Source organism: Pseudomassariella vexata (genome assembly GCF_002105095.1).
Source record: "Pseudomassariella vexata strain CBS 129021 chromosome Unknown BCR38scaffold_5, whole genome shotgun sequence".
NCBI classification, from domain to species: domain Eukaryota; kingdom Fungi; phylum Ascomycota; class Sordariomycetes; order Amphisphaeriales; family Pseudomassariaceae; genus Pseudomassariella; species Pseudomassariella vexata.
In genome coordinates, this window is record NW_024467960.1 from 2,164,299 (window position 1) to 2,188,185 (window position 23,887).

At 52.1% G+C, this 23,887-nt stretch overlaps 10 protein-coding genes across 10 annotated transcripts; 4 read left to right on the top strand and 6 right to left on the bottom strand.

Annotated features, from left to right (window-relative positions):
• Positions 1–76: 76 nt before the first annotated feature.
• BCR38DRAFT_430175 (putative alpha/beta hydrolase family protein) lies at positions 77–1,871 on the bottom strand. Its single transcript, XM_040860022.1, has 2 exons — positions 1,352–1,871; positions 77–1,279 (listed from the first exon to the last, which is right to left on the bottom strand). Exons 1-2 carry the CDS (start codon positions 1,592–1,594, stop codon positions 278–280), a joined length of 1,245 nt encoding a protein of 414 aa, XP_040717368.1. The 5' UTR covers positions 1,595–1,871; the 3' UTR covers positions 77–277.
• A 16-nt stretch (positions 1,872–1,887) lies between these two features.
• On the bottom strand, positions 1,888–5,827 carry BCR38DRAFT_366980 (C6 transcription factor RegA). The gene is made up of 5 exons (XM_040857241.1): positions 3,749–5,827; positions 3,657–3,676; positions 3,426–3,560; positions 3,250–3,374; positions 1,888–3,193 (listed from the first exon to the last, which is right to left on the bottom strand). Exons 1-5 carry the CDS (start codon positions 5,337–5,339, stop codon positions 2,164–2,166), a joined length of 2,901 nt encoding a protein of 966 aa, XP_040717369.1. The 5' UTR covers positions 5,340–5,827; the 3' UTR covers positions 1,888–2,163.
• A 2,588-nt stretch (positions 5,828–8,415) lies between these two features.
• Positions 8,416–10,375, top strand: BCR38DRAFT_484038 (major facilitator superfamily domain-containing protein; the record flags this gene model as incomplete). Its single annotated transcript, XM_040863695.1, has 6 exons — positions 8,416–8,582; positions 8,634–8,707; positions 8,767–9,124; positions 9,178–9,941; positions 9,997–10,101; positions 10,161–10,375. The coding sequence occupies 6 exons, from the start codon at positions 8,416–8,418 to the stop codon at positions 10,373–10,375; spliced, it is 1,683 nt and encodes a 560-aa protein (XP_040717370.1).
• Positions 10,376–10,591: 216 nt separating this feature from the next.
• On the bottom strand, positions 10,592–11,585 carry BCR38DRAFT_484039 (short chain dehydrogenase; the record flags this gene model as incomplete). The annotated part of the gene is made up of 5 exons (XM_040863696.1): positions 10,592–10,681; positions 10,747–10,827; positions 10,884–10,991; positions 11,041–11,198; positions 11,252–11,585. The coding sequence occupies 5 exons, from the start codon at positions 11,583–11,585 to the stop codon at positions 10,592–10,594; spliced, it is 771 nt and encodes a 256-aa protein (XP_040717371.1).
• Positions 11,586–12,747: 1,162 nt separating this feature from the next.
• BCR38DRAFT_484040 (uncharacterized protein) lies at positions 12,748–15,131 on the top strand (the record flags this gene model as incomplete). Its single annotated transcript, XM_040863697.1, has 6 exons — positions 12,748–12,900; positions 12,952–13,350; positions 13,399–13,648; positions 13,700–13,894; positions 13,946–14,143; positions 14,197–15,131. The coding sequence occupies 6 exons, from the start codon at positions 12,748–12,750 to the stop codon at positions 15,129–15,131; spliced, it is 2,130 nt and encodes a 709-aa protein (XP_040717372.1).
• Positions 15,132–15,380: 249 nt separating this feature from the next.
• On the top strand, positions 15,381–16,443 carry BCR38DRAFT_390086 (uncharacterized protein; the record flags this gene model as incomplete). Its single annotated transcript, XM_040857551.1, has 2 exons — positions 15,381–15,938; positions 16,127–16,443. The coding sequence occupies exons 1-2, from the start codon at positions 15,683–15,685 to the stop codon at positions 16,441–16,443; spliced, it is 573 nt and encodes a 190-aa protein (XP_040717373.1). The 5' UTR covers positions 15,381–15,682.
• Positions 16,444–17,321: 878 nt separating this feature from the next.
• Positions 17,322–18,828, bottom strand: BCR38DRAFT_430192 (uncharacterized protein). The gene is made up of 2 exons (XM_040860023.1): positions 18,572–18,828; positions 17,322–18,378 (listed from the first exon to the last, which is right to left on the bottom strand). The coding sequence occupies exons 1-2, from the start codon at positions 18,632–18,634 to the stop codon at positions 17,788–17,790; spliced, it is 654 nt and encodes a 217-aa protein (XP_040717374.1). The 5' UTR covers positions 18,635–18,828; the 3' UTR covers positions 17,322–17,787.
• A 690-nt stretch (positions 18,829–19,518) lies between these two features.
• BCR38DRAFT_339391 (peroxisomal 2,4-dienoyl-CoA reductase SPS19) lies at positions 19,519–20,655 on the top strand (the record flags this gene model as incomplete). Its single annotated transcript, XM_040855699.1, has 4 exons — positions 19,519–19,573; positions 19,635–19,828; positions 19,896–19,960; positions 20,016–20,655. The coding sequence occupies 4 exons, from the start codon at positions 19,519–19,521 to the stop codon at positions 20,653–20,655; spliced, it is 954 nt and encodes a 317-aa protein (XP_040717375.1).
• A 248-nt stretch (positions 20,656–20,903) lies between these two features.
• BCR38DRAFT_456970 (estradiol 17-beta-dehydrogenase) lies at positions 20,904–22,099 on the bottom strand (the record flags this gene model as incomplete). The annotated part of the gene is made up of 2 exons (XM_040861984.1): positions 20,904–21,640; positions 21,706–22,099. 2 exons carry the CDS (start codon positions 22,097–22,099, stop codon positions 20,904–20,906), a joined length of 1,131 nt encoding a protein of 376 aa, XP_040717376.1.
• Positions 22,100–22,919: 820 nt separating this feature from the next.
• Positions 22,920–23,870, bottom strand: BCR38DRAFT_456971 (uncharacterized protein; the record flags this gene model as incomplete). Its single annotated transcript, XM_040861985.1, has 3 exons — positions 22,920–23,288; positions 23,356–23,648; positions 23,726–23,870. The coding sequence occupies 3 exons, from the start codon at positions 23,868–23,870 to the stop codon at positions 22,920–22,922; spliced, it is 807 nt and encodes a 268-aa protein (XP_040717377.1).
• Positions 23,871–23,887: the final 17 nt, after the last annotated feature.

Below are 23,887 nucleotides of genomic sequence, written 5' to 3' on the forward strand. Positions count from 1 at the left end.
AGGTGGAGGTTGGATTTGGCGTTTAGTGTGTTTCATATAGCGGATATTTCTACTGGTGCATAGGCTGGGTAATCAAATTTTCTTTGATAAGCTGACTGCGAAACTACCTGATGTATAGTTATGTATAGTTATGTCCTTGTCGTCAAAGCCCCACTCCGTCGGCTTTGCTATAAAACTCCAAGCCTGCTCCTGAGTCTATTCTTCTATTCATCTATTCGTCTAGTCGCCGATCCAACTAACTGCTGACAACCTCTAATACTTATGCGCCCCAGCCAAATTAAATAGCCCAGAATTCATAAATTGCCTGAAGTGCATCCTTGGAATGAGTGAAGGGGAAATTATGCCCGCCGGGCACAACTCTCCAGAACACCTTCTCCTTGCCCCCAACAAGTGGCAGCGCATCCTCCTCGTAGTCATCCCGCTGGATCAGCTCGTCCCGTCTTCCCAGAATAATGGCCGTGGTCCACGGCTTCCGGTCAGCAAGCTGTCTCCAGTGCTCATGTTGACCCATCAGGGGCGCAAAGCGGATGGTGGACATGAACGCCGGCACGAACCCAGCGTGCGCATCGAGCATCCAGTGGATGTACGCAGCGATCTTGGCCTCAAGAGGGTGTAAACTGTTAACCGTGTCGTCGTCTTCTTTGCCCTCGACGTCGGGGTCTACCGCTTCTTGCACGGCAGCGTCGGTAAACGTCTCTTTTCCATCCAGGGGCTGCGTCAGATCCTCCACCGTCGTCGGCACCGACATAGACACAGACGTGCTCTGCTGAATCTTCTTCTTATTATGCACCGCATTCCCAATCGGCGTACGCAACCTCCGTTTCGTCAGCGCGGCGAGCAACCGTTCAGGAATGATCCCCGACGTGAAAACAAGCCTCGACGCATATCCGATATTCGCGGGACGAATGACCCCCGCCGGCGCGAGCAACACGAGAGACGCCACGAGATGCGGGAACGTTGCCGCGAAATTGACCGCAATACCACCGCCAAGCGAGTATCCCACGACATGGCAGGCGTTTTCGCCTGTCCAAGGGAGATGAGACGAGGCAAGAACCAGCAGCATCTGGGAGACGAAGAGGCGGGTGTCAAAGGGCAGGTCGCCGACGCCATCGGTAAAGCCCCGACCGAAGAGGTCGAAGAGCATGACGCGGCAGCCCTTCTTGTGTACCATGTCGAGCGCAATGTCCGTCAAAGTCAGACAGGACGTGCTGATGCCGTGGAGGAAGAGGACCTTTCGGCCGTCTTCAGGGCCGAACTCGTAGACGCGGATGTTGCCGTACTGTGCTTACTTAGTCTCGAGTCATCTCACAAAAGGGCGATTATGGCGACAGAAATGAGAATGAATGCATACAGGAGTCGCCACATCTCTAGCCCCCGGGAAGTGATCGGGCGTGTAGGGCAGCTTCGCTACTTCTTCCTTGGACAGGTGGGGGATGGACGTCGTTAAAGGTCCAGGCAGGACCTGATCTCGAACCGGGTACAAGGTATAGCGGGCGGACCATAGCAACACGACCGTCGCCGCGAAGGTTGTTGCCACGACTGTAGACGTGCTAGAATTGGTGACGCCACCGAGAAGCCTTGTGATGAAATCCATGTTGTTTCCTGTTGAGGTCAAGGTGTCACGGTGGAAGAAGTACGAAATAATCTTGCGAGCCCGATTGCGTCGAGGTCGAGGTCTCGAGGGGCCCGCGCTCACAACCCGTGCAGTCTAGCAGGCTTCGACACCGAGTACAGAACAGCAGGCGCCAGCCTTGTGACCTGATCGCAGTCCACCTTCTTACAAACTGTGGACTGAAGTCGTCTTTCAAATATTACGCCATGGTGGCTTAGATTTCGGATCACGGTATCGTCATTGAAATGGACCCGAAAATGACTAAACGGAAAGGAGCAAGCGCCACGTGGCTGGGGCTCGGCGCTCCAAATTCAGCATTTGTAATAACTAGGTACGGAGTACTTCAGTCCCCTACTGTCAAATCACCGACTACGTACTTCGTACCTGGTAGCCATTTCGTTCGCATTGGACAGAATTAACTACCATTGAAATCGCAGCAAATGCCATCCCATCCTACAGTTTTTCCAATTATCCAAATCCCGCCATGTTACATAATCGTGCCATATATTCTCAGCGAACATCCGGCCGTTTCTCATTCATAATTTACACCACTAACTCAGGCCTACGGCCCACGCAGCTTCTCCCAGTTGTTTAATCAACTGCCGCAGGTTCTCCACGATGGGAGGTAGGAGGTCCTCTCCATTGAAATTTGCCCGAAGGGTGTCCTGGATGAGATTCATGCACGATCTCGGGTCGTCTAGCGGCTCCACGCGTTGTTCGTCTCTGGAGCGAATGCTTGGACGCCCCTGACCAAAGCCCACAAACCGTTGGATCTGGTTCGAGTCGAGTCCGTCAATGCATACAATTTCTTGCTTCTCAGTCGGTGATGACTGGTGCCGGCTAGCCTTGATGACTACTCCGTAGGTCCAGAGAGCCAGCGCTGCGTGGTGCACTGCTACCGCGTAGAAGTCCTTCAGATGCCCGTGAGGGAAAAGCTTGGCTTGGCGCAAGATCTGGCCCGCGTGCCAGACAGCTTGCCGCGCTTCTGCGCTTTCGGACCACTGTTGGAGGATGGGGTAAACCCTACGTGCTTGATCTTCGCCCTCTGTGCCAGCGAACAACTGGAGATCGTCCAGAGACACGTGTAGGTTCATTTGTAATAGATTAAGGAGAAGACCCTCCTGTGCTGACAGAGATGAATGCCAGTCCGAAGTTACCAGTTGAAAACTCTGTAGTAATCTGCTCAGTTCCTGATGTCGCGAGTTGAGTATTAGGTTAGGGCCGGTTTGGTATGCCCCCCGGAATGAATATGATCGGTGGACCGAGCTTAGCTGTCGCCATTCGAGAATCAAATTCCAGAAGCAGTGCAGGTAAACCGAGATGGAGTATTGCGCATCGAGGCGCTGGTGGTTTGCCGTGAGAAGGTTCACATCACGAATCAGATCCCCTAAAGCAGGTGGCCGTTTGCTCACGCCGGGCGACCTTGATAACCACTGTCTTTTCCATCCCGCGGCGCTCTTGGCAAACCAGAGCTCACGAGATTCTGGAAGTGGCAGTGTAAGTTCCGCATATGACATTGTTGGGGGGGCTAGTGTTGTCATCGAGGTTTGAGCATCCCGTAGGTAGCAATGAAACACGAGTCTAGGTAAAGGTTAGTATTCCAGAGCTCCAGCGCTTACACAGCATTGGGAACGTGCCTTTTCCACGACTCCAATTGGTACCACCTGCGCCACTTGTCCTCGAGAATTTGGCCTTCATCCGTTGGCTCAACGGTTATGAACGGATATGAGGAGCGCTGAAACTTTCCCCGGTACCGCATCATCTAGAAGTCGTCAGTACATCGATTGAGAAACTCCTTTTCCGCCACACTAACCGTAATGGGTATCAACAAATGGCACTCGGCGATCTCCATTTTACGCCTATTGCCACTCCATAGACCAATGTCTTGACACATCACAAGAGTTTGCACGAGCCCGAGGTCTTCTACGACGGTATTATTTTCCTCGAACTGCATCGCAACTCAGTCAGTATTTCCACCAAAATAGGTATTTTGCCAAAGTGGGGTTTGCTGGCTTCTGGAGCGGAGATAGGCTGTAATACTCACTCTCGCAGGAATGGCGAGTCCTACCACATGTGTTAGTTTTCATTATTTCCAGTCGATTCCAGAATTTGGTCTATCGGAACGGACCAACTTACGAACTGCTTCTTGCATTGCAAAACCAAACCTTCTCATTGTAGGGACTGGGGTCATAACAGCTCCCCCCGCCGCCGCTGTTGCCAGCCACTCCGGCCATTGTGTATTCAGGGTAAAGGAAGCCCAGTGAATCCAACCACTAACGGAGCAAGAATGAGAAGCCAAGTAAATGTGAGTCATCGTATCCATTACATCAACAGAGGGGAATGAAGAAGCCACACGTGTTCTTATAGTGTCGCTCTGGCACATCTGTAGCATGATACTTAATATCCTGTCCCTACTCGACAGGTCAAGTTTCTCCTGGACAACTCGATCCAGCCTCTTCTGGCTCTCTTGGAACTTCTGACTTGCGGTGTCTCGTACTGGCACCGGCAAGTTGCCGTGTTCCCCATATCCCGAGTCTCTTGGGTCAGGGATCCAGCGCCAAGGTGAGTCGGTCCATATCTTGACCAACTTCTGTCTCATGTGGTTCATGTCAATGGCTGAGTCGTCTGTTTGTGGCGTGGCTGCCTGGGTGACGCCCTGAGAATTGACATTACCATCCAAATTCCAATGGTCTAGCAGGCCAAAGTCAATTTCTGTTAGGTCGTAATTTGTATTGTCACAAAAGTCGAGAACAGCAAGGCCCTGTGATTCCTCCGGTCGCGCCGTGCTCATCGACGGCTCATACAGCACATCACGTAAGAAATCCGAAAAAGGCATCCTCGCCATGTTCATAGCCACCATGCCATTGGGAGGGTATGGGCTGGCGAACGTTTCCATCTGGCCGCCATGTTCTACCATGGTATCTGGCGTGGGCAGCTGACCCTCCTCGGGTTTGATGGCTGCGTTAGACATATTGGCTGGGCTGTCTCCTAGAGTGTGTATAGTGCCACTGGGAGAGTGATTCGAGTAGGGGCCTTGTACAGAATCCGGTGCGCTTGAATGCGCTTGTGCTGACAAATGGAGAAGGTGCATTGCAGCAGTCGAGCCGGGTTCAGACGAGGCGGATTCGCAGAAGAGGTTGCGGTTGCGACATCGCGTGCAGGGCTTGACCTCTTCACATTTCACACGGGCAGCGGCACAGGGCCGGCAGGCGTGGGAGACACGGCCGGCGGCGAGGGAGGCGTCAGTCCGTCTGCGCTTCTTGGCTGGGTCGTTATCATTATCGTGGTTGGCGGCATGCCGCTTCAACAGGTCGGCGCGGGCGAAGGCTTTGCCACAGACCTGACAGAAGAATCTTTTACCCAATGTATGTGTTTGGATATGACGCGCGAGGTGTTCGGGGCGCGAGTAACGCTTCTGGCAATCGGCACATTGGTAGAGGCTCTGCGTGATAGAGTGAGTGTTGGCTTGTGTGGTTTGTGGCAATTGGGCAGCGTGGTTAGGTCCAACACTGGGCGTGGGCTGGCCCAGGTTATTCAGAGGCGGGAGTGAGGCTGCCGCGGCAGGCGGAGGAGGGGGAAGCAGAGACGGAGCCGGCGCCGACGTGAAGGAATTAAAATTGGTTGCATGGGCCGAACTGGTATAGCTGACATTGGGGCCGGTAAGTGGTTGGTGGGCTTCCGGGACGGTATTCGCGTGGAGGAGACGACTTATTGAATTGGACGACATGATTGGGCTTTGCTCTGCTCGAACCGAAGCCCGCTGAAAGGGACCATGTCAGCTAGTCCGAAATCAGGATAATTATTCCCTTGTCCTGTCCTGTCCTCGGGACATTGGGTGACTGTGCAATGTCTCAAAAACCAAGATTCGCGTGAACCCGAAGCGGGAGGGAGCGCTGTCCGAAAAGAAGTATTTAGGTGGACTAGCACGTTGTGGTTGAGTCGGCAGAAAAGAGCTAGCAAGCAAGCGTCGTCATCCCCACATTGGCGTTGGCAGGGGTAGGCCAAGTACCGGCGGAGGGTTTTCTTCGTCTTCAGGGTGCCGCGACGTGCGCAACCAGTTCAACGACTTCTACGCATTGCGATTCGAGAAGATCTTGGGAGGGTAAGGTCCAAACGCCACCCTGTGAATAATACTTTGAAAGGTACGAGTCTTGGGGCCATTCGAGGATCTCAGTGTGGTTATCTACGTCTTGTCCAGGGTTGTCAGGCCCAGACTGTGTCTGTCGGGGTGGCCTCGCGGCGCCGATTATCAACACCACACCTTCAGAAGCTCGGTCAATAGTGCTGTCGCACAAGCACTTAAATCCAGCTGGCGAGGGTGGCATCTCAAGCTCCTGCCAACTTCTAACTTGGGGGCAATGAGAAACTTCCCCGCAGTCCAATAGCAGGGCAAATTGAGCTTCTCCTAGTGATTGCAACTCCCAGCTTCCAAATGTTGTCGCACGCATGCTAGCCAGCCGATACTTCATCAAGAAAGGATCTGCGCTTATCACAGTTTGGTACTCCGAATCCTTGCCATATCTGCCATATCAGCCATATCAACATCGCGACCAATTGACCTGTCATAACAGGAAGGGCTTCTTCGAATCAGGAACACCGTCCATGACGCGGGAGAAAACGGCACTCTAAACCACCGAAAACGAGGTCGTCCTGCATTCTATGAATTTCAAATTTCCATTGTTTCCGTCATTAAATTCCACGACCCCGTCTTTCTCTGTCCATATTTTAACTACCTGAAAACTGGGAAGCTGTAGCCTCAAGTATGGAGGGGTATGAGGCAGGCACGGATGGTTGTATTTACGGACCCCTCAGGGCCAACTTGGAATTGGTCCCTAACGCACCAAGAACCATAATATCAAATCTGGCATGCCTATTTGCTCTGGAAACAGACTTTGCTCTTCCGACTGGTCTACTTGGTTTAAACAACGTTGATGATATTGAATTGTTTATCACTTCGTACCCTGATAATAGTTGACCGTTAATTTTGAGAATTTAGAAATTTCTGAATTCGTGACGCGGCCTCGACCTGCGTTGCTACAATGCTGCTCTCTTTGGGACTGAAGGCTGACGTATGCCTCCGCATGAGCTTGGCCTAGTGATCTTGGCATCAGTGAGGTGTGCCCAGTACCGAACGACTTGAAAAGTGAGGTTGGGATCGCAATTTTCTACAGTAGTGTGTTGCTATAGTCTACATATCGTTGGGAGACAATTACCTCTGATTGCTTTCAGTCCCGGTCGTGTTCAATTTCTGTGAGATATTCGCGTAAGAATAACAAGCCTGCATCCCAAAATCTTCAACCCATTTTTACGTAGCCGTCGAAACGTTGGATGCTGTTCAACTCGAGTTCACCTCGTATTGGCAGAGCTCATTGAAGTACAGAATCGGGGTAGGTATGATATCGCATGAGTTATACCTTGAATGCACCTCTGTGCGGCCAATACGAATTGTACAATAATGCCCATAATTGCCCCTGGGTCCAGCGTGTTCATTTTACGGTATGGTACGGTACGGTACCAAACTAATGGAATGTCCCTTACATCGCCAAACCCCCAACTACTGGGGTACGTAGTAGTTGGATGTGATGTTAATGGCCCTTAGGAGCGTCGCATTTTCCCATATTGCCCAGATCCTGAAAGGAGTTCTTGAAAGGAGACACCCTTGTGACGTTTGCATAGTTATTCATGTTGAGTATTTGCCCGTGGTTTCTCCAAGAAAATTTAAACACACAACGCTCCATCAAGCAATTGCCGGCACATGTCTTTAGCATTGGTTCTAGACTAGTCCTCGAAATGCATTAATCCTCCAATGGCACGTTGTAGGGTCCTTTTAGGGTCCATCATCAAAGTCGGACTTATGCCCAGGGTATCTAACTCGTACACTACCTGACTGCTTCTTCGTGGAGTTGCTGAGATGTATCTGCCCTAGATGCCTATAACCCAAAAGCGATGCATCACTTTTGTAAGCCAACAACATCAGCGAATACGTGGGAGACGGCTGTTTCACTCAACATTATCTAAACCACATCCTGACGTCTTTCAAGCTGGGTTTTGCCGGCATCCATTAGGAGTAATTGTCAACATCAATCGTAACTGCCTGCCCAAACATTCGTCGTGGCTTGCACTATTTCATTGGATTATCATTGTCGATTCGGCTATTAGCTGCCGGAAACCGGGCGGGAAGTGGAGGGCACCCCTCCATCACAACTTTAGAAGTGCCGTAAGGGTTCTGGGCATGCCTCGTGGCCGGCGAGGTATATCTCTGTAGCTCGATGTTACTGCTTGGAGGAAGCTTCCGGGTCTTTGAAACTGCATGCAAAGACTATTGCGGCTGATTCCGCCAAGTTGCATCATCGGGATTCATATTCTAGTGCTCGAGCAATAACGTGTTGACACTCAGCAGCGAGCTACCCTACCAAATCTACCTCCGAGTCACCTTGGCAACCACACATTTGGTTTCAGTGCAGATTCTGCAGCAAACGCGGGAGCATCTGCGACTTGGCCCACCGGTCAGTCGCTCAGTATTACAGTCCCAGAAGAACAGGACAGCCAGAGTGAGCATTCAGATAGCTGGTCTACCTACGGCCGCTGATTTCGGCCCCACCGTTGTTGGGGTTGGGGTTTCCTAAAACTCCCTTCCGCTGCCAGTCCAGGATGCTATAGTTTTCTCTGGAGCCTCATATTTCTGGCTGCACTCTATATTCGTCCTGGCGCCAGCACCGTGCAACTGACCCTCTCGATATAAGTCAGATTACGGAAACATAGGGAGAACTCATCACGTTAAACAGCACTCTATCGTCTCCATCATGGCCGATGATCATACCATGCCGTCTCTCAAACCTGAGATCGAAAATCCTTCCGCCAACAAGACAAGAAAGAGAACTCTCGGGAATGTCCGTGTGCGACATCATGAGACGAACGAACTCATTTTGGTTCCAACACCCTCCAGAGATCCCAATGATCCTCTCAACTGGTACGATGAAACCACATGTACTGCCTTTTGTCTGTGACTGACGAAATCCAGGTCTCAAACTTATAAATACTATGTGGCCACCCTTATATGCTTGGCCATGATGATCTGCAACTTTCTCGCTGCCGGTGAGAACATACGCAGGCTACAATCACTGCCAAAAAGTTTCAAGCTGACCTTGATACAGGGCCAAGCGTTGCCATCATCTCCACTGCCAGAGATTTCTTCCCAGAGCTTTTTGCCACGGGACAGATCCCAACTGCCATTAGTAAAGTCGCGTACTTCTTCACGGCGACAGCGTTGTTGCAAGGGGCTGGCAACTTTTTTTGGATGCCTCTCACGAACAAATTCGGCAGGCGACCGGTTTATGTCTCGAGCTATAGCCTTTATTTTGCCACCGCAATGTGGCTTATCTTTGAAACCAACTACGGCGCCTTTCTTGCAGGCCGAATAATACTGGGTCTAGGTTCCGGCGCTGCTGAAACGATCGCCCCTGTTTCCATTGCCGACTTATTTTTCCTCCATGAACGCGGCTTCGTTATGGGGTAAGTCTGCCTTGCATAGAGTACACTCCTTGAATTATTGCTGATGTCTCTAGTTTGTACACATCGTTCCTCTCAATCGGAGTAGCACTCGGTATTCTGATCGATGGGTGGGTTTCCTCAGGCAATCAGGGAACATGGCTGACGCACGCCAGGTTTATTGTCGTCCACCACGACTGGCAGGTAATATACCAAGTAGGCGCAGCGCTTATTGGCCTCGTCCTGACGCTGGCCTTCTTCACGTTTCCAGAAACGGCCTGCACGCGAGAAGCTTCCACCAACGCCTCAAGTTTATCTGCAGAACGACTGTCCCAAAAGCCAGGCCCATCCAGCGCTGACGCTGAGAACGGCGTGCAGATCCCTCGGAAACAACCATACTTGCAGCGCCTCAAGATCTTCAACAAAGTATGGACCCAGGAGAGCTTGATCAAAATGTTCCTAAGACCGCTAGGTCTCATCTGCCTGCCGCCAGTACTATGGGCTGCTCTCGTTCAGTCTGTTACCATCGGCTTTCTAGTGGCGGTGTCATCAAACGTTAGTAACGCATTTTACCATGCATACGCATTTGAACCGTGGCAGGTTGGCCTTTGTTTCATTTCCGCCATCATAGGTTCTCTTATAGGAATCCCCGCAGGCGGCCAACTTGGCGACCTAACGGCCGACTACTTCACAAAGCGCAACCGGGGCGTCCGTGATCCCGAAATGCGTTTGCCGGCCATGGCGCTCTGTCTCATTACTACACCTTTGGCACTTATTCTGTATGGTGTGGGCATTGAGAAACACCTCCACTGGATGTGCCCAACTATAGGTCTTGGACTTCGTAAGTCTTCAATATTAACACGAGAATTTGCAGTGTGCTAACTCATATTTCCCAGTCAACTTCTCTATTTCCCAGGGGACCAACGTTTGCCTCGTGTACGTCATCGACGCATACCGACCAATTGCCGGCGAAATTACGTTGGCAGTTACAGGATTTAAGTGTAAGTGACCATGTAACCCGAATTACGGAAGAAACCAGAGCCTTACCAGCATACCATAGCACTCTTTGGATTCCTTCTCTCGTTCTACACGAATACTTGGGTCGAACAATCTGGCTACCTCAATGCGTTCGGTGCGATGGCTGGGATTTCTGTAGCCATTTTGATGCTTTGGATTCCGCTATATCTTTGGGGCAAAGAAATTCGGCATACGACCTGGCACTGGCCGGTACTTTCGTATATACATTGGGATAATGATCGGGAAGTGGGGGAATAGGGGTATTGTTGGTACGGTATCCTTCTGCATTTGGCCTTAGATTTTCGTTTACGTTGGCAGTGGGTTCCTCAAAGTCGAGATACTTCACCTCAATTGAGCAATACTCGAGATAAAGAGCAAAACCAAATTCGAAGAGAACGAGTAACTTCAGCAGAGTCCAATTCCATGCCGGCGCAGTCGAGCATCCGATACGATGATCCATCCTTTGGTTCGTATCTACGTCAAGTTGAAACCTGCATCCATCAACACATTCACGCCAGTCATGCTTCTATTCTTGGCAAGCCCGAGTACTTGCTCAGCAACATCCTAGAAGGTGAGAAAGTCAGTACAAGTCTCTCTCCTCTCCTCAGTACCTATGTAGTGTCACATACCTCAACGGTTACGATCCGTTTGAGTTTCGTCTTCTGACGATGGGCCTCCTTCTGCTGGTCTGTGAATCTATCACCCCATTCCTACCACTCACTAGTTAGTAGCGCAGCCGACCTTTGTTCTGGGTGAGAAGACTCACTGTGAGCAGTAATCCAGGGGAAACACTGTTCACTCTGATATTGGGAGCCGCCATGACGGCAAGTGACTTGACCAGTTGGATCTGAGCCGCTTTTGTCACACCATAAGCCTATCTCATGTTAACCAGGACGTCTGATAGGGGTTTGGGCGAGACTCACCAGAGAGCTTCCGCTGACACTGACACCCGCCAGGGATGCAGTCGTAATGAAGCAGCCCTCGGTCTTGTCCAGGTGCTTCCGTGCCGCGTGCATCAGCCATAAATGGGCCTTGACGTTCATGTTGAAGGCGCGGTCCCAGTCCTCCTCGAAAACATTGTCTATCCCCATTAAACCCGTGCTGCTCAATATGATAGGGCTATGGGGTACCAACCATCAATACTATTCATATCCCGAAACTTGGTCCAGCCACCATTGGAGAAGACAACGTCCAATCGTCCCATCTCGGTCACTACTTCATCGACAAGCCGCTTGATATCATCCCGGCTGGCCAGGTCAGCCTTGATGGCCACGAAATTCTTGTCATTTCCACCTGCGGCTGGTAGCGTAGACAACCCCGCCAGTTCCTCCACAAGGATGTTGGCGCGCTCGGCTTTGTTATTGTAATTGACAGCCACTCGGTAGCCATGCTTGGAGAAAAGCTTGGCGGCGGCAGCACCTAGGCCTGCGCTCCCAGCTGTAATAAGCGCGACTGGGGATGAAGTCATGGTATTTCAGATGAATGCAAGCTGCAGTACAGTTGATAATGTTTGCTTGCAAGACAAGGGGAATGTCTATCACCCCTTGCTTCCAGATCTCGAGATGTTGCGATCACCGGCTCGGTTCGGTACCGACCGATTGGGTGGATGACGGGAGACGGACCGCTGCCGATTTTGTGGTTCCCCAAACGTGGTGGCACCCACTTTGAAGCCAAGTCGGAAAGAACTGTTCAGGATACTTGCAACCCGATATTCTTGCTATAACAGCGCAGAATACACTGCTCCCACTTGTTGTCACGAAGTCTGTGGGAACAACTTCGACATTCAAAGAGTGTTTCAAGTGTTTTGCTCCACGTTTCGGGAATTTATATAATGCCGTATCGTGCATTGTGGTGAAGGATATGTAGGTACCTCGGGTGTAATGAATGCAAACAGCCACAGCCGGTAAGCGACATTCACACCCGGCAGTTTGCCTATCACGAACCAACTTACGTGATGTCATGCATTCACTGAAGTACTTGAGTACCTCTACTAATGTACTATAGTAATGGGAACGAACCTTAGAGCCGGGACGGTACCGGACGACCCCCACCTCGGAACCTATCTGGGCACCTATTGCAACATACCAGACTTGGCACTACCCGAGCATGCTGCCTCCCATGGTCTTCCTTCCAAGAGACCTCACCGGGCCCGCCCAGTCCCTTTGGCCGCGGATAATGTAACGTGGAGCCAGCTTCCTAGCCCCGTTTCTGCGAATCCCACTCTCGGGTTGGGCTATGTGGGGCAGGATTGGCGAACCGGCCGCCTAGCAGCAACCACAGCTTGCTAGATCCAGGCGTCCAGTCTCCTTCCAGCCCCAACTGATTCGTGAACCACCTTCTCTAAACATGTCGGCGACACAAATTTGAAGACCCGAATCCACCCAGACAGAATCGATTATGTCTGGGGCCTTGTGCAGATCAAAAGGGTTGGCACTGCTCGTTGTTCATATATTTCTGCTTATATCTCCTTGCTCCACGGATTGCCTTGTTAAGCTGTAATGCACCCAATACTTCGTGTCCCTGTTGTGGATACTCGATATTGTACAGTTCTTTACCATTTCCAATAATACATAGTTCAGGGGAATAGACTACCTACCATCAATATATACCCTGCCCCGGTTTGCTATACGATGGCTCTGCGTGAAGTGCCCACCACGAACGGTGTGGCACCTAGCGCTCTCATCCACGATTACCCCAATCCTTTCAAGATCGTCATCGTCGGAGCTGGCATAGGTGGTCTGTCGGCAGCAATTGCTCTCCGCCGTCAAGGTCACAAAGTCGACGTATGTCCACATGTCGGTTCTATAGCTTCATCAGGCTGACCAAAAGAAAAGCTTTATGAGCAATCGAAATTCTCCAGTGAAACTGGGGCTGCCGTCCACCTGGCGCCCAACGCTAATGGTATCCTCCGTCGTTGGGGCGTTTTTGCCGAGAGATTCGGCGCCGTCGAAATGAAGAGGTTGGTAGAGCTTGCGCCTGGGGGCGGCATTGTGAGGGATGTTGATTTAACGGTTACAAACAAGATGTGGCAGCATCCCTGGCAGCTGGTCCATCGAGTCGCACTCCATGAAAAGCTCAGGGATGTGGCAACAACCCAAAACGCACCTGGTAGTCCTGCTACCCTGAAAACCTCCAGCAAGGTGGTCGACATCGATGCCGAGGCAGGCAAGGTGACCCTTGAGGATGGTACATCGATCACAGCAGATATTATTGTTGGAGCGGACGGCATCTACGTAAGTTGAAGCAAACAATGCGGATCGACAGGCTCTGACTGGTGTTAGTCGAGGACGAGGAAGTTCGTCCATGACGAAAAGCTCTTCCCCTCTGGCAAGGCAGCCTTTCGCTTTCTTTTGGACCGCAAGGTTGCTCTCGCAGACCCAGTGACGGCACCCTTGGTAGAGAAGCTGGATACCCTCACCATGTGGTACGGGTCCGACAGAAGGATGGTCATGTATCCGTGCAACGACAACAAGACGTTAAATTTCGTCTTGATACACCCCGATACCGAGACCCATGCCAAGTCGAGCGACGGTGAGCTAGGCTTCTATGTAGTATGTTGATTTTATGGCTGATCACTACTAGGCTGGAACAAGCAGGGTTCTCTCGAACAGATCCTGAAGATATATGAAGACTTCGAGCCTGCGGTGAAGAAACTCATCAGCAAGGTCGATCCCATGGAACTGAAAGTATGGCAACTGTTGGATATGGAAAAACTGCCGTCATGGACAAAGGGCAAGCTATGCCTTATTGGAGATGCTGCCCATCCCTTCATGCCACGTTAGTTTTGCGTCTCTCTACGTCGGGGGATGCCGTGTTAACGCACCACAGATCAGGGGCAAGGCGCTGGTCAGGCAATGGAGGATGCTGCGGCATTGGCCACTGTCCTACCCAAAGGAACCGCCCCCAGCGATATTCCAGAACGCTTAAAGCTTTACGAAAAGGTCAGATACGATAGAGCTCACACCGTGCAAGAATTCTCGAGACAAGCGGGACGAGACTGGGTTAATGGGAAGCCGCAGATTGAGAGTAAGTCCCAAATAGCACCACATCAGGCCAATATTGACCCTAACAAAATGCAGTGACGACTTACACAAGTTTCAACTTCGGTCACGACGAGATCGATAACTCTGCCAATGTCTTCAAGAGATGGCTTTGGTCACAGAAGAAAAACATGTACTGGAGAATGCCCATTGGGTTCGGGCCGTTTCCGGGTCCACGGCAAGACGCCTTCGGCCGTCCTCGAGCTGGACAGAGCGAACGTACGTTCCAAACCGCTTCAATCAAGTTCAAGACTTCTAGAACTTATCTCGAATCGATCCTACCCACTGAGTCATTCAATTTCAAGAGTCCGGCCACGGTGTGTACAGCTAGCATATCTGTCACAAGTCTGGGCAATATGTCCTGGCTTGGAGGCGGAGGCTACGACCACTGCGGTCTCTACATCCACGGCGTCCAGTACACAAGGAAAGACGGGTCGACCATCAACGGCACGTACCTGCCAGTTCTATTTGAAAGCCTGAACGACCCCATTATTTCGGGTCGCGACGAACTGGGCATGAACAAGCTTTACTGCCAGATCGACATCGACCGCACCGCCAACTCCTACCGTGCCCGCTGCTCCTGGCGCGGGGCGGAGTTCCTCGACCTCGAGCTGCAGAACCTGACGGCAGACAACCCCAAGTCGGAGGCTGGTACGATAGGGGGCGAGAATGACTATGGTATCTTGACCTACAAGTACATCCCCGCTGTGGGCGAACCCGGGAAGGCGGATGTTGAATACGCGTGTGTGGTCCCGCACGAGGAAGAAGCGAAAGTAGCCCCTGCTACTGTCAAGTCTGTGGCCAGGTCAGACAAGGCGAGCATAAGGTTCGATGCTGGGGACTGGGACACCCTGCCGACGCTGCACCATATCACTTCGAGTCTGGCTGGCATCCCCATTTACGAGATTATCAGCGCCAAGATAGTGCAGGGCTTGGGGGTGCCGGATGTGTCGTCTTGCAGACGGACAGAGTGAAGGAGTCTTAGATGTTGGTCGTCAAGGTTGCACGTGTGGAGCGCATCTGAACCTCTATGGGTTCGCAATCCCAATATAGTCAGTCATTTGTCCGTCTACGCGTGGAGATTCGCTCTCAAGGATGAAATCGGGCTAGTATGCCTGACGTTGTACTATCTCTTACAGGGTATTTCCACAATTTTGCATGCATCAGATGTCTTGATTAAACGTTGCCTAAACTCAGAGAGGCCGGCAATTGTCCTCTGCGGCAAGTGGGGGACTAGCCTGCCGTGCTGGATCTGTTGTGTGGAGTGCGGGGCCGAGCCTGAGTGCATCTCGAGCATCGGAATTCCTCTCAATCCGCCATTGGAACGTAGTGACGTCTAGAAATCGCTGGGTCGTCGTGAGCTCATCATTCTGTTTATTGGATCTTGAAGACAGACCTTAGTTTCCAACTCGATTTAATATCAGAGACCGCTTGGCTTACTTTCGTTGGCCGACTTACACCATACCCAACGCTGGTATATTTCACACTTTCTAACTTACGGATAGTACAAGACCAAGAGAGCAAAATGTCGACTCGTCCCACCGGCCACAAACCCAACGACCTGCGCCAGATCAACCGTTTCATAACGGACCACAATGACATAGGCGAGGCCGTCTTTTCCACGGCCCTCCCGGAGCTTCTGCCAGGCAAAAAACAGTACAATGATGCTGTGTTTAGTCTGGGCTACTGCACCAACGAGAGGCCGGTGACATTGGCTGGGAATAAGGATCTAAATTCATATGCCGCGTATCTGAAGGACCCACAGGGAATTGTTGTGCCCGGTAAGCTGTTTTGTTGAACTAGCCCAGCAGATCATCGCTTCCGTAGAGGCGTACAAGACCATTCGAGGAACAGCTTTCCCCGAAGACATATGCTACATAGGCACGTGTGACCAAATGGTATTCTATGACGAGAACGCCCGAATAAATCCAATTCGATTCATTACTGACTAACCCCTTCATGCACACAGGCGGAACAGTAGCCCGCTACGTCGACATGGCCCCCGATTCCATCAGCCCCATGCACCGAACCGTCAGCCTGGACTACGGCGTGGTGCTCGAGGGCGAGATCGAGCTCGTGCTGGACTCGGGCGAGGTGCGCCGCTTGATGCGTGGCGACTTGGCTGTGCAAAGAGGAACTATGCATGCGTGGCGGAATCCGAGCAAGACGGAATGGGCGAGGATGTTGTATTTCTTGCAGGAAAGCCATACCGTCGAGGTGTCGGGTGGGAGGAAGTTGGGGGAGGATTATGGGGATATGGAGGGGGTCAAGGCTAGTGGCAATTGAATAGGGATGAGGACGGGACTAAGGGGGCGAGAAGGCGGCTAGAAAGATGAACGAATGTGCGATGCTCCAAGACATGGGGTATGTGAGCCTCATGGGCATACTTCAGTGACCCTGTGCTTCTGTCGTACTCTAATTCATAATCTGCATCATTTGAACTGGATACTGCGAACTGACGCCCCCTGGTATTTGAATCAACAAAAGTGGCAACCCAAAGTCTCTGGCGAGGCCATTCTCATGTAACGCGGCTACAGGTTGCCAAAAATATAGAAAAACTCTGCCTTAAATAAACCTCTCACCTTTCACGTAAATATCCCACTCTCCATCCTCCGCCCCCTCCTCATGTCCCATCCCAAAAGCTCCTTACAGAAGACTACGATGCTGTCATCTATTCCTGCCACCACACTCGCAGTCGTCGGGGGTCACGTCTGTGGGGTTCAAGCGAGACTGTAGGTCGGGAAAGGGAGAGCCCGGCGGCCCCGGGAATTGGCGATGAAGACGGTGGTGGTAGTCTTGAAATGCCTTTCGATCTGGAGTAGGAAGTAGTGATCGATGGTTTGTTGGGTAGTTGGTAATAGAGGTTTGACATCATGATAGAGGCGTGAGTTGATGATCAGCGAACCCCCTGGCTACAGTTCCCGCTCTTGTAGTTGTAGAAGCGGGGGTGCGGGAAGGGAGGAGATTGGCTGGGAGGGTGTCAGGAAGTAGCGACCGTTTATTTTCATGAACCAATCGTGGGTAGCTGCATTCAGACAACCCCCCTGGCTTGCGCTACAAGCAAACTTCTAGCTCCCGGGCTATTAGTACAGTGACCGGTATGTAGTGTCTCAGGTTTGTGTGTATACATGAACTGTTCGCTAATGGTTACTTATTCAATCAATTTGGCGCAATCCAGGACCAAGAGGCATATAGTCCCACCTTGTTCATCGCAAAGCTCCCGTATGTTGGAGCGAGAGAGCAGTCAATTCCGTATATTGTATACGTGCAAAAACAACCAACGGTTATTCATTCATACACAGGCATCGGCCCCCAGCATAGCGGTGGATGGAGTTTCAACTGTTATGGTTCTTGTTCTGGCACTAAGCTTGTGTATTAAGTTGAGAGGTCGTTCAAGAGAAAGACAGAAATTATTATGCAACACATAGTTGAAACACCCCTGTGGAGATGTTTTTCTATGATCGTCGTGGCATAGGTCCGACAATGCGATCGCCACCAACCCATAACCACTGGCTGTTTGTTTTCTTCTTGTTTTCTTTCCAGCCGGAGAACGAGTGAAGAATAGACACCCCAGTCTCCAGAGTCCATACACTTGCCTCTTACTTTTTTTCTTTCTTGTTCTTGTTCCAGTTATAGCTCAATGACAACCGCGTCACCCACGAGGTCGGCCACGCCGTCTCCCCAGATGCCAACCACCGCCATCATGAAGCCGAGACCCATCACGACAGTCTTCACAATCTGGTCTCTAACAAACAATTCGACCTCGCCGCGGACCTCCTCGCCGTTGATATCCTCATCCACTTCGTCCGAGCCCTCGTCACTGTGCGAGTCGCCGAGCACCTCGTAGGAAGCCTCCATGCGGCGCGCAGCTTGCTTCTGCTTTCTCGCATTAGCCGAAGCGGCTTTGCGCTGTGCGGCGGGCGACGACGAACTAAATGAGCTGGATGAGGAGGCGGAGATACCGAAGATCTTGGGAGAGACATGGTGCGTCAGGCGGGTTCCGAACACGAAGAGTGACGTATAGAGAAGGTAGGGATGGCGGTAGGGCCGAGGCGAAAGGGCGAAGGCGAGGAAGAAGGCGGTGCCCGACAGGCCCGTCAGAGCGTTGAGGTGGGTTGTCGCCGTGTCGGTCAGGGAGCGGTAGGCCTTAGCGGCTGTCGAGGCCGAGGGTAGTTCCAGGAGTGAGGGGATGGTGAGGGTTGAGAGGGTGTAGGAAGCGCCCTGTTTGCCATTGTCAGTCTGCGTCCCGGCGTAATGATGCTTTGAGGTGATGGAGCGAATGCGAGTGCCAGCCCAAGTGCTGCGGCAGATGTCATCGTGAGGTACCCTTGCGGGCAGCGGGGTCCTCGAGGGTGCAGCTGCAAGTGGGGTAAGGCCATTACGCCATGGAACGAAAGCTACCGAGGTCACCTACCGTCAAGAGTCCAAGGGAGACGGTCCCTACGAACTTGAGTAACGACACCTTTTTGGACGCCATGTTCACTGCCGTCTTGATGAAGATGTGATTGTGGGCTTCGATGCGGATGAAAAAGTAGGCAGTCGTTGAGATGGTGGTGACGTTGGGCGCTTCAGGTGGCGCTGTGGTAGGCAGTGGGCGAGACGCACTTTGCCGTTTATTCCTGGGGTCCGAGGAAAGAAGCCAATCAGACCCATTTGGATTAGCACCGCAATTGAATGTCAACTGAAGACCGCATTGGTCCCGCTTCGCTTCATTGACCTGTACCCAGCTATTTGGCCTCAGGCAGCAATTGAAACAGGTCGCGACCGGCATTCCCACCAATTGTTTACCGACTCCAAAGTAGCTCTCCTCCCCAGCCGAGGTTGCGTCCGAATGCAGCAAGCCAATTGTTCACTGAAAGTCACTGAAAGTGGATGCAACTTTCCTCATCAGCCGAGGTTGCGTACGAATGTAGCAAGCTACCAAGGCTTCCTATCAGCTTCAGACTCGCATGCGATGTGTTCCGTCTGGACGAAATGCGTGCAAGCTGTGAAATTCCGATCATTTCGTACAGTACATTTTGAGATGATTAATCAGGTAAGCTATCCTAAAAGGGAATGCATATAATCTATAAAAAGCTCGTCCCCCGGATTTTAGTCTACAAGGGGTTCCGGACGGCGGTCCGGATACCGGTTGGAACAAATCCAGTACTGTGATCACCATCAAAACATTCATACAAGCACATTTCTCTCTCGCGTTCTCCTCTTGGCTTTCGGTGTCTTGTTCGTGTACTTTATTACCTAGATTGACTCGAGTAGCAGCTAGATCCCGATATTAACTCGCCGTCCACCCCAGCTTCTGCTTATTAGCTTCCCCGTCCATCCCCCTTGCCATCTTCGCCTGCAGCACAGGAGGCATATATCATGCCTATCCCAAGGTCTGAATACCTCAGTACGGTATGGAAGGACGACATCTTCGGTCAGTGCATGCATCCAATTCCATGTTTAATCCATTTGAATTGACAGACCCGTCTGTATAGCTGGCCGGGTGGCTTTCGTCACTGGCGGCGCGGGCACGATATGCAGCGCCCAAACTCGAGCTCTCGTATACCTGGGTGCGAATGCTTGCATCCTAGGCCGTAACGTAGAGAAGACAGAAGCGGCAGCGAAGGATATTGCCACGGCCCGACCAGGCGCGAAAGTGCTTGGAATTGGCGGGTGCGACGTCCGGGATGTATGTGGCTGAGCACTTGGATGACCTGTCTCCGTACTGGGGAGCGAGACACTGACATATCCACCAGCCCGAAAGCCTTAAAACGGCCGCTGAAAGATGCGCGAAGGAGCTTGGAGCAATCGACTTCGTCATGTAAGATGATATCCCTCGGGTTGTGCCCGTCAAAAGCTAATCCGCTGCGTCGCAGAGCCGGTGCTGCCGGAAACTTCGTTGCTCCCATGTCCGGGCTTAGTGCCAATGGCTTCAAGACAGTCATGGATATCGACGTGCTGGGAACGTTCAACACGATAAAAGCGACGATGCCCTATCTTATCGAGTCGGCAAAACGTAACAAGAATCCGAGCGACGACGGTCTGACGGGCGGGAGGATCATATACGTTTCCGCATCCTTCCATTACACGGGGACGCCGCTCCAGTCTCATGTGTCCGCCGCGAAAGCCGCCATCGACTCTTTGATGGCCTCTGTCAGCCTTGAATACGGCCCCTACGGCGTCACTTCTAACGTCATCACACCCGGTGGCATTGCGAATACCGAAGGCATGGCGCGGCTGTCGAGCAGCAAGATGACGCAGAAGCAGATCGCGGCGGGCGTGCCGATAGGTCGGTACGGTACGATCCGCGATATTGCCGATGCCACGGTGTATCTCTTCAGCGATGCTGGGAACTACGTTAATGGCGAGGTCCTCGTCGTGGATGGTGCTGCGTGGCGGCTGCACAACGGGGCTGGAGTCGGATTGGATGCGGACATGAAATACCCAGATTTCATACTCCGAGGCGAGTTCTCGAAGCATGTGAAAACTGGGAGGATGGAGAAAGCTAAGCTATGAGGATGTTTTCACAATTATTTGCGGCTGTCCTACGCGACTGATACAACAATGGTGGTTCGGTTATCTACGTTTATTTGGCAACAGCTGTATGCACTCACTCACAGATGGCGCGCAAAGCTGGCGGACTGCCAATATATATATTCACTACTGAACGGGCATGGCATAGGAGCCCAGCCTTATAGGCGACAGTTGACCGTTGCTTACCCAACCATTCCAAAGTCGACGTAAGATCATCCGCATCCCACTATTCATTTCTGTTCGGGCACCAACACAGTGCCCTCCTCTGTTTCAACCTTCTCCCGATCCGCGTAATGCTTGTCCACGTCCTGTATCACCTGCCTTCCCCTAAAGTTGGACATGATATTCTGAGCCTTAGACCGCAACCTATACGAATACCATTGAGGCAATCCCCGCAACCACCGCAACGTCCACCCAAGCGTCGGGGTGATAATCTGTCCCGACTTGCCCGAGAAGATCTGCGTCGCAATCGCATCTGCGACGCTCTCGGGCTCGAGCGCGGGAAGCATAAAAGGCTGCTCGTTATGATATCCCGTGAACAGCGCCGTCTTGGTGTACCCCTGGTTCACAACAACGGTTCTAACTTTGGGTGCATTATACCGCGTCTTCAACTCGGCCGTCAGCCCCTCGTGGAAGGAGAACGCGGCGGCCTTCGAGCAGCCGTAGTCGACCATGTTCGGGACGGTGAGCCAGGCGGCGAAGCTGGCAATCGTTACCACCATACCGTGGTTCTTACAGATCATAGCCGGCAGAAACTCGTGTACTGTATAGTAGTGGGCGAAGCAGTTGACGTCAAAGGTGAACTTGAGGTCCCACTCCGAAGTGTCGAGGATGGATTTACCCCTGGCGACGCCGGCGTTGTTGACGAGGATCGTCGGGTCGCCTACTTCGGCGCGGATCTTGGCGGCTACCTCGCTCAGGTTGGCGGCTGAGGTAAGGTCGCACTTGTAGTGGTGCACCTTTGGACCTAGGTATGATTAGTATTGCTGTGGTATGAAGATGACCGAATGTTTCGGTCCGGACCAAACTCACCGGCTTCGAAAGTCATGGGTTGGATGTCCAAGACCACGACCGCAACACCCCTCTCTGCGAGTAGTCTGACTACATGACCTCCAATGCCACCCGCACCCCCAGTGACCACAGCAATCTCATTCGGCCAGTCATAGGTATCCGTCGTCCAGTTGTTCACCACGCCCTCTGACAGCTGCGAACTCAACCACTTTGCCAACCCAAAGAAGAACAAAGTTTTCAAACGCGAAAACGCAAGGGGGTGTACTACGGACAAATCCTCTCCCTTCTTTGTCAACCGCGTCGCTAGTAGTATAGGGAGCAACACGGCCGGGTTGAGGGCGGTCTTGTTCAGCAGACTGAATATGGGCTCCGCGCTGAATCCCTCACGGGGAAGCCACCCCTTGTGAATAGGCATCTTGGAGATGGATGCCGTACGAAACCAGGGAACTTACTTATACGGTCTGGATGGTCAGAGTAACTCAGAAGTAGACAGACCCTTATTATCAAACTCGCAAATCAGTGGATGGGGTAAAAAAGAGGAGTTGCAAAGGGCGGCACGAGACAAGAGAAGCAAATTAAACCGGTAAATCGGCAGAGAGGGGACATCTAATTAATACGGCTGAGGATCTTCCTCTTTACATGTAAGTGTCAAGTGACGGAGCTACCGCACCACACAAACCCCGGTGTGGAGAGTGGCGTAACGACTTTGGCGCGCAGCGGAGTGCGGGGATGTTGGGGATGGAACCTGGAACTTGGGCGAGGTTGTTTCCTGTTTGGGGGATCTTATGCGGCCAATATCCATGTGGTGCAAGGTGAACTGGATGATGATGCGCTGAGTCGTGTTTTGACTGTCCCACTTCGGGGGCGTTCCTGGGTCCGAAGCTGGGCTCAAAGCTGTCATACCAGGTTTGTTTTCACTACCCGCCTGCATGTCGCCTGGCATATTGTGCTGCGTGATGAAGAAGATATTGAAGTTGCTAGCTGAGGAAACTGACAGGTGCCACCAGGGTAGGCGGAATATCCAATTACACCAACCTAGTCATGTTGCTCACCCAGCAGTAAATCTCGCCTAGGTCGTGAAAGAGTTGGCAAATGAGATATTGCCATTCTTAACCGTCTCTGCCGCTGTACGAAGTAACACTGCAGTTGAATCAGTCATCCGTGAAGTGATCTCATTCACAAGCGAACCACTACTCACTCAACACTGCCTTGGAAAAACTCATCATAGGGTATCATCACGTTAGTAACACCAGAAAGACGGCCAAACCCGCCATCCAACACACCGCGCCCGACACGCTCGACGAACCAGCACCTCCGAGACCATCACCGGCCGTCGCCTCGGGTTTGCTACCGCCGAGGCCTTCTTCGTCGTCCGAAGAATCCGGATACGTAGCCTCGACCTGGGTCGCATCACCCGGCGCGAACAGGACCCCGACCGTATTGGCGGCGGCGGCATCGATCTGGTCCTCCGTGAGCAGCGGGTTGTCGAGCGAATCGCACGACGGGTTGCCGTTGGAGGGGATGCTATTGGTGACAGAGATGGGCACGTCGAAGATGGTGTAGTGGTCCTCGTTGTTGAGGCGGAAGTTCTGGCGGATGGAGATCTGGTGCGCCATCACGTTAGGCCAAGGTTAAAACGTACAACACTGATAGGGTGTAAGTGGTACTTGCGTTGTATATCCCACGGTCACTGTCGCTCGTCGTGGGCTGCCCGTCACCAACCAGGCAGTCGGGCCACTGCCACTTGACATGTTTTACGGTGCTGCCGGACTCGGAAAGCATTATGTCGCCCAGGCTGGCGTTGTTTGCGGAAGCGGTCCCGTTGGTGATAGTGAAGTTTCTCCCGGTCGTGTAAGACGACAGGAAGATGGTAATGTTGTAGATCTTGCTGGGGCTACCGTCGCCGTATGGAGGCAGGTTCAGCTTGCCGTTGGCTGAAACATCGAGCGCTACCTCTATGGTGTCTTTTTCCAAATTTTTCGATTAGATCTTGTTCGGGAACTTCGGGAACCGGGTGAAATAATGGTAATCGGCCACTCACCACCACCTAGTGGTGTTCCTGGTTGCGGCGCATCAAGCACTGCGAATCCCGGGGTAAATATCTGCCCGTTGGCGATTGTGAAATCGGCTGCCAGAGCCCGCGAAAAGAATAACGGCAGCAAAAATGCCGGTAGTTGAGGTTTCATCTGGATAGTGTTTGTCC